At 46.8% G+C, this 10,928-nt stretch overlaps 1 protein-coding gene across 1 annotated transcript; it reads right to left on the bottom strand.

Moving 5' to 3' along the window:
- Positions 1 to 4,302: 4,302 nt before the first annotated feature.
- Positions 4,303 to 8,815, bottom strand: NKX1-2 (NK1 homeobox 2). The gene is made up of 2 exons (XM_034777890.1): positions 8,382 to 8,815; positions 4,303 to 6,960 (listed from the first exon to the last, which is right to left on the bottom strand). Exons 1-2 carry the CDS (start codon positions 8,611 to 8,613, stop codon positions 6,338 to 6,340), a joined length of 855 nt encoding a protein of 284 aa, XP_034633781.1. The 5' UTR covers positions 8,614 to 8,815; the 3' UTR covers positions 4,303 to 6,337.
- Between the last annotated feature and the right edge of the window lie 2,113 nt (positions 8,816 to 10,928).

The raw sequence follows: 10,928 nt of genomic DNA, 5'->3' as shown, positions 1-10,928 counted from the left end.
GCCTGAGATTATTGTAAAACTACGTATTCATAGCAGTCATGCCTTGCCCGAGAGACAATGGATCCTCAATGGAACATTTACAGAAGCGATAAAGGCCTATATTGAGAATAACATAATCCGGACAATCTAATGTTTGAATGATGGAACAATTGCTAACAATTTAGTTCTCAGCACCGGGTTTGGAAACACAGCTTTGGTAAGTGGCACGTTATCATATCTAGAGCTGACTGACAAAGAGATCGTCCTCCGGGGCAGCTGACCCATGGACAAAAGAGAAAATAAAGAGTAATGTCTGGACCACTTTGTACCATTTAGCCAGACCATCACTTGATGGATTGTGATCAATGCTGCATAATCTGCAGTAATGTTGCTCTTCACTGCTACTCATCATTCTTTTAACATTGTGTGGTACACAAGAACTAATATAAAGTTGAGGATGTGTTTGACTTTTTTTTTTTTTTTTTTTTTGTGTAAAGTAGCATTAAAGCTATGACTCCAGAGCTACTGTCTTTGCTATAAAGATAAGTGTTTTCCTGGCTAAGATAGAGGATGGAAAAAGTCATTTGGTCAGCTTTTCTCTCCCTAATTGGCATACGTAAGAATTAAGTATTAAGATTTTCTGGGAAACTAGAGTAATTTAGCCAAACAGAGAGAGAAAATATTTTACAAACCCTGGTGCCTTAAAAAGGCACATGAATGTCAATGCTGAAAACTTAAAGGAGGAAACGAGTGCCCTACTATTCCTTTTATTTTAATATGTAATGTTCTTACACACTTCATCATAATATTTCCTTATTAAAGTAGAAAACTGATCATATTATCAATAGCAAGGCATAGTGTGGGCAGATGTTTTGTAAGCTTTTAAGTATGATTCTAATACACCTTAAGTGCTGACCAGCAGCACCACTACTATTTTCATCCTGGGAGTTGATCACACTCTCAAACATAATAAAACATGTGACTCTTTTGATACATATAATAAATAATTCAATAGCAAAAAACCCACATTAACACAGAATGAAGGTTGCTTAGTGGTATGTTGTCTCTTGCAGAATGTTGAATTGAGCAAAACTCAAACTTCTGAAAACAGGAAATACGTAATTAAGTTGTCCATGCAACCATAAGTCTTCCTTCTTTCAACAATGACCAAATGTCCCCCATTAATGCACCTACCAGAGGGCAGAGTTAACCCTGCATGGGCAGCCTTTATAGTTGTAACCCTTCTGCCCCTCTGAGTTGGCAGCAACAAGGACCGGGTTCAGTATCTAGGGGTTCCGTTTCAATAACGCAATGCAAAACCGGCTCGAGCCCCCACCCAGTGACCTAGGACAATTACATACCACCCCCCGGGCGCCTCTAGGAGGCAATACTTCCCCTCTCGCAAGCATGGAGTCTGAGTGTAGCAAACGCCTTTTAATAAAGGAGGGAAACAATGCGGCATTATGTTGGGGAAACACCACAAACAGGATTCATAACACAAACCATGAGCAAAAGACCCACCCCCAAGTAAGTTTGGCAGAGTCCTTTTCCCCTCAGGGTCTTAACTCCAATCACCCAAAAGTCCAACAACCCCAAAGTCTCTGTCCCTGGTCAGTGCTGCCCCAGAGTTAAAAAGTTTATCTGCAGAGTTTTACACACACACCCCAGCCTGGGCGGAAATGGGGGGGGGGGGGCACACGGGATGTTAAGGGGCACCTTATGTGGTCCGAGGCTGACTGCCCCACCTCTCCGTGGAGTTCTGCTGCAGCCTTTACCACGAATGGCTCTGCTCTACTAGCCTGGGGCGAGTGAAGGACCCGCCGCCGAAGTGCTCCGAAGACGTGGAGCGGAAGGACCCCCGCCGCCGAATGCTCAGAGGAGGAGTGCTGCCGCCTAGGGCGGCAAAAAACCCTGGCACCGCTCCTGTGTGCTCCCTGCTTTCCCTCAAACTTCTGCAGCCTTGTGATCCAGGAATTGCCCAGAATCCATACACTGGCAACCCTGACAGTACACGTATATTTTTACCCTCAGTGGTCAAGATACGATCTGTGCTGTCAGTGCCAAACCTACGCACTATATGATTTTGGAAACACCATGCTAATCTGCCCCAAGGTCAAGAAGTAGCCACTTCCTACCAACCCCCAGGAGCTAGTAAAATACAGATTTTTCTCAACCAACCCAAGGCTTGCCTACTCTCTGGCCTCATTGCTCAATCTCCCGCTAAATCTTTATTGCACAGGTGTACAAAGGTTCGAACTAGAAAGGTCAGTGGTGGGGAGTTCCCCAGAAGAACAGCTTTGGCACATTCCCTTGAACTACCCAGGCAAGCATAAAGTGGCTGTATAGAAACCCTCTCACATTCTTTTCTTTATTGGGGCATGCACACTGTGTTCCTTTCAGACTACATATCTACACAAGCTAAAAAATAAACATGTTGTTAAATACTGTTCTCAATGTGGATCCCCAAAAGATTTAGGGGTTGCCATGCACTACTTTGGGGGGAAATTGACCTATTGAGACAATGTTGACCTGCATCACCGCAACAGTTGGATATCTAGCTCCATGCAAAAAACAAATAAAAAAAAAACTAGAAACTTTTTTAAAAATAGCTTATATCTCTGGAACCCCTAAATCAAATGACCTCAAATTTGGCTCTCTAACCCTACTCTGCACTCCCACCAGGCATAGCAAATTTCAAGAAAATCCATACAAGCAATTGAATTTTAGAGCACTTAGAAGCATGATACTTGAAACAGGAAGGGTACAGTTAGAGAATGGAGGGAAAGATCTCCTCTGCACATCCATCTGCAGTATCTGGGGCCTCTGAAAGGTGTGAAGTCGCCCATTCATCTGAATATGATGTTCTCGGCTGAATGAGAACACCCCAAGCAGATGAATGCAATCTGAAACAAAATAGCTCTGAGATGTGTCAGCCACTCCATTCATCTCAGTGAGTGGTCCCATCCCCCTCCTGAGTGCTTTAGTGCAGTGCTTCTCAAAGCTGGTCCACCGCTTGTGCAGGGAAAGCCCGTGGCAGTCTGGGCCGGTTTGTTTACCTGCCACGTCCGCAAGTTCGGCCGATCGCGGCTCCCACTGGCCGCGGTTCGTCGCTCTAGGCCAATGGGGGCTGCGGGAAGCAGCGCGGGCCGAGGGATGTGCTGGCCGCCGCTTCCTGCAGCCCCCATTGGCCTGGAGCGGCAAACCTGCGGAACCTGCCCCCATTGGCCAGTGGGAACTGCAATCAGCCGAACTTGCGGACACAGCAGGTAAATAAACCGGCCCGGCCCACCAGGGGCTTTCCCTGCACAAGTGGTGGACTGGCTTTGAGAAGCACTGGTTTAGAGGACCATGTTGAGACCACCATATTCCTTTTAAATAATACTCAAGTCATTTGAACCCAGGCCTCTAGACATTAACTGCTATGGCATTAATCCATTCTGCCTCCTAATGTATGAAGCAACTGACTGCTGTTTAACACCATGCATAAAAGACAGCAGCAGCAGCTTTGGAGGTATTTCAGACAGTTATAATGATCCCACCTCCTCCCAGTTATACCGTTTACCTTAAAGATGTAACTTTGCTGTAACCTAGCATAGTTTATTTCTAGTGTAGCTATTACCTGAAAGAATCAAACCATCTAGTGATGGGTTTATCTACCATCTAATCTATCTATGTCTATATAGATATGATAGTTTAAAAGACATTGTGTAACATTTGTTTTATAAAAAATGTGTTCTATGCGAAAGGAGCTGCAAAATCAATTTTAGTTAGTCCACCCAGTGGCTTGACAAAAGCACAGGAAGCATCTATTCATAACACCTGAGTATAAGAGTGTTTTTCAGATACTTGCTCCCCAGGAAGCTGCAAGTTATGCAGGCCATGAAGGTGATTTGCTTAAAAACAGGTGTCCACTTTACCATCGCCTTTTGCCAGTCTTCAGTCTATTTATGAAGAAGCACTGTCAGGGATGGTATAGATAATATTTAGTCCTGCCTTGAGTGCAGGGGACTGGACTAGATGATCTCTCGAGGTCCTTTCCAGTTCTATGATTCTATGATTGGTTGGTACCATAAGAGGAGGCTGATCCACTTACCTTCTGGTAAGAGAATAAATGCAGTAACTCTATCTGGCCGCTAGAGGGTTCATGGGTTTTACAGAACTGAAAATGATGGCTCAGGAACCAAGGAGTTTTAGGATTCATGGGGTCATGGCCAGGTTAGTTTTGCAAGGCATTATCTAGGTTTGGACCCTGGGGGGGGGGGGGGAGCCCACAAACCAAAAATAATTTCATCTGAGAATTATTAAGAACAATTAAACAAAGTATAATTTTTAAAACTGCTTTATTTAGACAAACACACCTATAGATAGATAGGACTTACCAGCTACCTTTTTGGTTGGAAAGCCAATGTGCACTTTCAGCATCATGACACTGAAGAGATACGTTCTTGAACAACATGTTGTAATAATTTGTGCAAACTGCATGAGACAGATTTTTGTGAACCAATTACTTCCTGGCAGTTCAGAGATGGATAAGCCCCCAGCTAAAATTCTTTTTCATTGTGGTGCTTGTAATGATGAAGATGAAATGTGATTTTCCTCTCTAACAAATCCTTTAAAAAAAAATCAGATTCCTCTGTTATGGAAAAAGAGTTCACTGCATACTGGAAGCTCTGCACTTTAAATATTTTCTACCACAACCACCCCTTTTAAAAATAAGAATGTAATACTTTTCTATTATGTATGTTTTCTACCTCATTTGGCATTAATGCTGTGTTATTAAAAGAATAATTGCAGAAAAAAGCTCTTTTGATCTAAGGCCTGATCCAAAGCCCACCGAAGTCAGTAGAAATGAAAGGTAGAGAGGTAGCAGGTATATCACCAATAATTGGATACTTCCTCATTTGTCAGCCAGGTTTCCCACACCCTGCCTGACAATTACAGAACTAGGGTTTCAAGTACCAGTAAGCAGTAGTACTTTCCTATTCCCACTAGCAAACTCTCTTCATTAATTTCTTGGGATGCCAGACACCTAGCTTTCAATTTTTTAACATGATTTTAAAGGTTACAGCAATTGGCCCTTTACAAGGTTGTATTACCCACCTGAAACAGGTAACCGATCTCCAGAGATAAAAGTGGGGCTTAGGGGCATCTTTAGTTCTTATCAGGCTCATTCATATAAAAGCAACAGTAACTAGTGTCAGAGTTTCTGAGTTTTCAGGATCTGAGGTATGCCCTGCCAAGCCAAATTACAAAGAGAAATGTTTTAAAAGGAAACTTCAGGAGAGGAACTTGGAAGAATTAGTGTTAGATACAGTAAATGTAAAGAGGGTTATCTTTTCCATCTCTTATGCCTATGATTACATCTCAAATATGCTAATAAAATCCAGTGGTTCCCCCCCCCCAACATGTTTCTGTGAAGACTAGAAAAAAAATCAACTTCTTACACTTTAAATTACCATGCAACCATCAGAAATGTACATTTGAACTCTGGAGCCTAATGAGGAAAAATATTAAATGATATATGTGTGTATCAATATTTGGACCACTTAATGTCTGCATTTGAATGTTCCACCTATTTGGTTTGTCACAGTTGTTTATCTATGTATATTAGGACCTTTATTTTTGTTTATTCAAAGATATAGCGCAGCACAAGTGTGAAGTATAATCTAAGAAATCAATCATTACATGCCACAAACTACACTTGAACTCAAATATGCCTTTACAGAAGCGCGGCTGCTCTGCTCATAGATATCCATCAATTTAAAGGGATTAACGGGAGGAGCCCGACCCTGGCTCCCACGGTAGCCAATGGCAAAACTCCCATTCGCCGCGGTAGGACCAAGATCGGGCGTAAACTATGCTGGGGAAGGATGCTTTAAAATACCAAACACGTGGGAAGATGGCAAACCTGAGCGTAGTGCAATGCACGTTTTATTAAAGTTCTCCAGTTTCCAAACTCCATGTTGCATACGAGCAGTCTCTCCTCGGTTCTGACTGCACGCTCCGGTCGGTCACATAGACAGCAAACACTGGACCGCTGCTGTCTGAATTGGATACCTCAACCAAAAGAGCGCGTGTGCCCTGCGTCCCTCTGCCATTCCTTCCAGCCGGGGGAGAGGGGAAGCCGGGGCGGGAGGGACACTCTCTGCGATGGCAAAGGCGATGTCTGTTTCTCCTGCGCTCCTGTGGCGGGTGTTCACGTGGGCAGGGTGCCGGCTAAGGGGCTGAGATCCCCCCGGGAGGGGAGCGCGGGGGTTGTGAACGCCCTTGGCGGAGGGGCAGCAAGACACACCCGCGGGCTGCCCCCAGCCCAGGGGCGCGGAGGCTGGGGAAGGCTGGAACTTGTCGGGCGGGCTCTTTAGAGGTGCGGGGTGTAGAAGGGGGCCAGGTAGGCCGGGCTGAGGAACGGCGCCGCGGCCAGGGGCAGGGGAGCAGCCGCTGGGAAGAGGACATTGGCGGCGGGGTAGGAGGGGAAAGTCTGGAAGGCCAGGGCGCTAGGGCCCGGCGGGCTGGGGCTGCCGCCGCCTGCTCCGCAAGGGGACGCCGCGGCGCTGGCTGCCGGCGGCACCGCCCCGTCCGCCCCGGGGTTCTGCTTCTTCCACTTGGTCCGTCTGTTCTGGAACCAGATTTTGACCTGGGTCTCGGTCAGGCTGAGCGACAGCGCCAGGTTGAGGCGCTCGCACACCGACAGGTAGCGGGTGGCCCTGAACTTGTTCTCCAGGGCCACCAGCTGCTCGTACGTAAAGGCCGTCCGGGCCCGCCGGGGCTTGGCGCAGCTCGGCTCGGCGCGGCGCCGCTTGGAGGCTCGCGGGGAGCCGGGATCGTCTCTCTCCTCCGGATCAGGCGAGCCGGGGAAGTCGTGCAAGCGCGGTGGGGCTGCTGCGGGCTGGCTCCGGTCCGGTCCCGGGGCCGGCTCCTCCCCCTCGCACGCGGAGCCCTCCAGTGTGGACGCCGCCTCGCTCTCTCCCTTGGAGTTGGCATCTAAGGGAAAGAAGGGGGCTGATCAGAGTGACAGGATGAGCCCTTTCCCTGCCACATCCCTGCGCCTGCCGCTGATCGAAGCTGACCTGCGCCAGCGCTCCCCTCCCGCCAGCTGCTCTCCGCACGCATCTGTGTCACCGGGGACACGCGCGGCTGGGGCAGGCGCCTGCTGCCGGCTGATGTCAATTCCACATTTGTTTATTAAACTCAGCTTGCAAAAGACACCCCCTCCTTCTGCCCCCAGAATGAGCAATTTAAGGGAGCTCTTCTTTCCGATCCGTCTTTAGAACGGGCGAAAACTTGGGATTTTCTTCCCTCCTAAAATATTTTTTAAAAAATCAGATATTTTTTTTAAAAAATGATCATTTGCCCTTTAAGAAAAACCTGACTGTCTAATATGATAAACCCTTTATGTGCTCCAAGCTGTGCGAAACTCGTTTGTGTGCGGCGGTCATGGCTCTCTGGCCAATTAAATAAGTTATTAAAGTCCCCTTTAAAGAGACAAAAATCCCCTCCCCCTTTCCATCTGCTCTTCCCCGCCGTGCTAATAGAGTTTCAGATTTGTGAGGGGCGGATCGATAGATGTCATCTATTAAAGGTAAGTTTTAATCGAACAATATTAGGATCAGGCAGGGGGAAAGAGGTTTGAAGTTGGTACTGCAAGCTGTGGGAAGGAGATATGCAGGAGTCAGTAATAGGATATCGATCAATGGGGAGCTAAGGCATCCTCTTGTGGGGACGATTTGAACAATTATCCAGCCTGGCTGTCCCAGTGCCAATCAGGGCCAGCCAACAAGCTGGAGTCGAAAACAATTGCATCTAACTTTTGGTTTCCCATCAGACCTGGGGGCGCTGCAGTATAAGCGGTGACCCGAGCAGGGTCACGGCTCAAGGAAATCTGCACCTAATGACCTTTCTCCCAAAGCAGTTTTCCATGGCAACTTCTTAAAGGTGACATGTCCCCACACCGCTGCTGCCTGCCCTTGCTTGGGAAACATTCTGCGGAAGGGGTTAATAAATATCTCCGTGTCCATCGCTGACACAGGCTGCACGAGCCAATTCTGACTTCTGCTCATCAGCAATGTATTGCTGTTCTGTGGGAGTCCTGGCTCTACTCCCATTCTAATTCAGGTGCTCAAATAGTTCAGCATCAAAACGAGACAGTCAACTAGCTTTTTTTTTTTTATCATCCGGTTTTAAACAAAATACAGACCCGTTCTGTTGCCTGTTATATGACCTCTTCCTGCACACCAGCTAAACACCTCGCAAACACACTAAAACATAATCCTCATGGTTTTTAATCCAATTTGTTTTAGAATGCGCACACAATTTATGGAACCGACCCCTTTCAGCGGATAGACAGGGCACTGTTTCCTATTAATTTGTTTGAAAATAACCATGCAGATTGAATGCATTCCTACCATATGCCTCTAGTGTCTCCCTGCTGCTCCTTTGATTCGCGGTATCCTTTTCTACTTCAACTCTGCCAAAACTTTTCTCTTGCTCTCCTGAATGCGAGATGCTGCCCCTGCTCTGTGCCGCCGGATTGCTTTTCCTGGTAAATTTCTGGGGATCCAGGATGTCTAAGATGGAGAAGGAGATTTTATGATGGATGGGGGCCACCTTGGCCCCACTGTCCTGACATTCCAGCATTCCCCCCTCAAAGATCCCGAAAGAGTTGTGGTGCCCCCAGACAAATGCGCGGACAATTGGCCAACTGCTCGCCGGGAGGAGAGACGTGATGCCAAAGATGCCTTCGCTCGATGCGTGGCTTTCAGTCCTGCTCGCCGCAGGTTAGATCCTCCGGGGACGCTGTCCGTAAGAGGAAGAGTCCTGAGGTGTGCAAGCTTGCGCTTTGCAGATGTCCTTCTGGAGTGAAGCGGCTCCTCTGTTTCGGTCTAGGAGGAGGATGCAGGCTTGGAAAGTGAAAGGGTTGGAAGTGGGGGTGGGGGCAGAGGAGGGGGCTGCACAGCCATTGGCACTTTCTCCGCTTTCCGACCAGCCTGGCTGCCCCAGCCACGTGGAGAGAGCAGCGCAGGCTGCCTTCAGAGGGGTCTTTGAGAGCTGCACTAGTGTCATTAAGGCAAGAGCCGCCGGTTGGATCTCACACACGCAGCTCGTGTGTGTGTGTGTGTGGTGTGAGCGAGACGTGTCTCCCAGAGTAACGTGTCATGGGGAGGGGGGGTTAACCCCTGCAGAGGGTGGGTTAAAATCCCAGAGGAGCACAGATGTTTGATTTGGGGGAATCTATAGCTCCACTTACAAATGAATGACGGAGTCTAGTTTTAACCTAGCACTTTGGACATCGCAGTACCAACATGCATAACGTGTGCCCTTTCCTTAGAGGCCACCGGGGAACAGCAACATGTTGTAACAACGTGTATACAAAGTGTGCCGCTTCCGCACGTTCTCAGGTGCAGAAAACCCCATGGCTTCGAAAATCTCCACTCCAGATCTGACCTGGATTCGCAATATGATTGAGGAAAGTGCATAGAAATTGCAATGCTTTCAACCCTCCGATGGACCATTTCAGGCCCACCAGCCCCTTTGCCGGCCAAAATCGCCCCGACCTTACACACGCCTTTGTAGCAGAAAAGGTTCTAATAGCGAGGTTGTCCTACAGGAGTTTCATTGCACACTGATTTTAAAACCCACTGAAATACGTTGATTCCAAAAATGTATTTTAATTGACAATGGTGCACGGTCGGAGGCATCAGGCAGACATTAAAAGAGAACTCAGTATTCTCAGAGTGCAAGGAATTCAAAGGACTTCTAAGCAATCAGTTCACAGGGTAAGTCTCTTTGCGGTTTGGGAACATATCACACCCCTTGTAGGCCGAACAGGTTGCAGCCTGGGACATGACATGACATCTTTTAAAGGCAAATTAGAAGGTTTTTCAAGGACCATCCATCCGGAAATAGCACTGGGAGGCTAATGATCTCCTTTCCCCACCCCTCCTGCAACCTTCTGACTGCCAACCCCTCTCGATTTTGTTATGGAGCAATAGGTTAGCAATTAATATTGTCTTAGCAGGTATGAAATAGGAAGAGGAGGAGAAACCACCTCATTATAGCTCTAGGCCTCCTATACCCAGCTGGCATTGTAAATGAGCTTTTAAAGCAGCAATGTCCTTTTAGCATTTCTCATTCAAACGGCCACTTCTCCACCCCTTGCCTGCTGCAGTATTCATCCAGGCTCTAAAACACCTACCAACTTCCCCGCTAAAATCCTCTATAATGCAAACCATCTACTAGCTGGGATTTTACCTTCAGCATTCAGCAAAGGAGGAACTGAACCTGTTTTACAGCCTCAAGAGAAAGTAAAATAAGTCAAATATGAAAACAGACTAAAGTCAGAGTGATCTAAGTAGCATCTTTTAAAATTCAAGAATTTTAATAATTAAACAAACAAAACACAGGGCTTAGGTTATTGCTATTTAAATATATATTATCTTTATACAGCATGGTCAAATTTTCTTGAGCAACTGCACACATATGGCTTCTGTTATTCCAGCATTATTATGTTACTGCCTAGCACAGAGTACAGTATAAACCACCTTTAGATCTAAGGGCTTGATCCTGCATTCCTTGTGTATCCAAAGTTCCCAGTGAAGTCAGTGGGAGTTTGCATAGTATGCAGGATTGAGCCTTCTGTTTTAAAAAGTCCCAGAAAAATATTAAGCACTTATGTGGCATTTTATATCATCTAAATGTGGTTCAAAGATTAAGAATGAGATCCTGCACTCATTGAATTCCTTGAGGGTTGTGGCATTGACATCAGTGACAAAACTATGGGCCTGACCCAAACCTACTGAAGTAAAAGAGAGTCTTGCCATTAGCCCCAGTGGGTTTTGGATCAGCCCCTATGTCACCACACTGCATGAAGGGCAGCATTGGGTCCAAGCTAATTAATCCTCACAGTACCCCTATGCAGTATATATGATTCCTCTTTTATGGATGAGGAAGCT

The sequence above is a fragment of the Trachemys scripta genome, chromosome 7 (genome assembly GCF_013100865.1).
Source record: "Trachemys scripta elegans isolate TJP31775 chromosome 7, CAS_Tse_1.0, whole genome shotgun sequence".
NCBI classification, from domain to species: Eukaryota; Metazoa; Chordata; order Testudines; family Emydidae; genus Trachemys; species Trachemys scripta.
The sequence above is the reverse complement of the archived record's forward strand: the minus strand, read 5'-3'. Positions and strand labels throughout refer to the sequence as shown.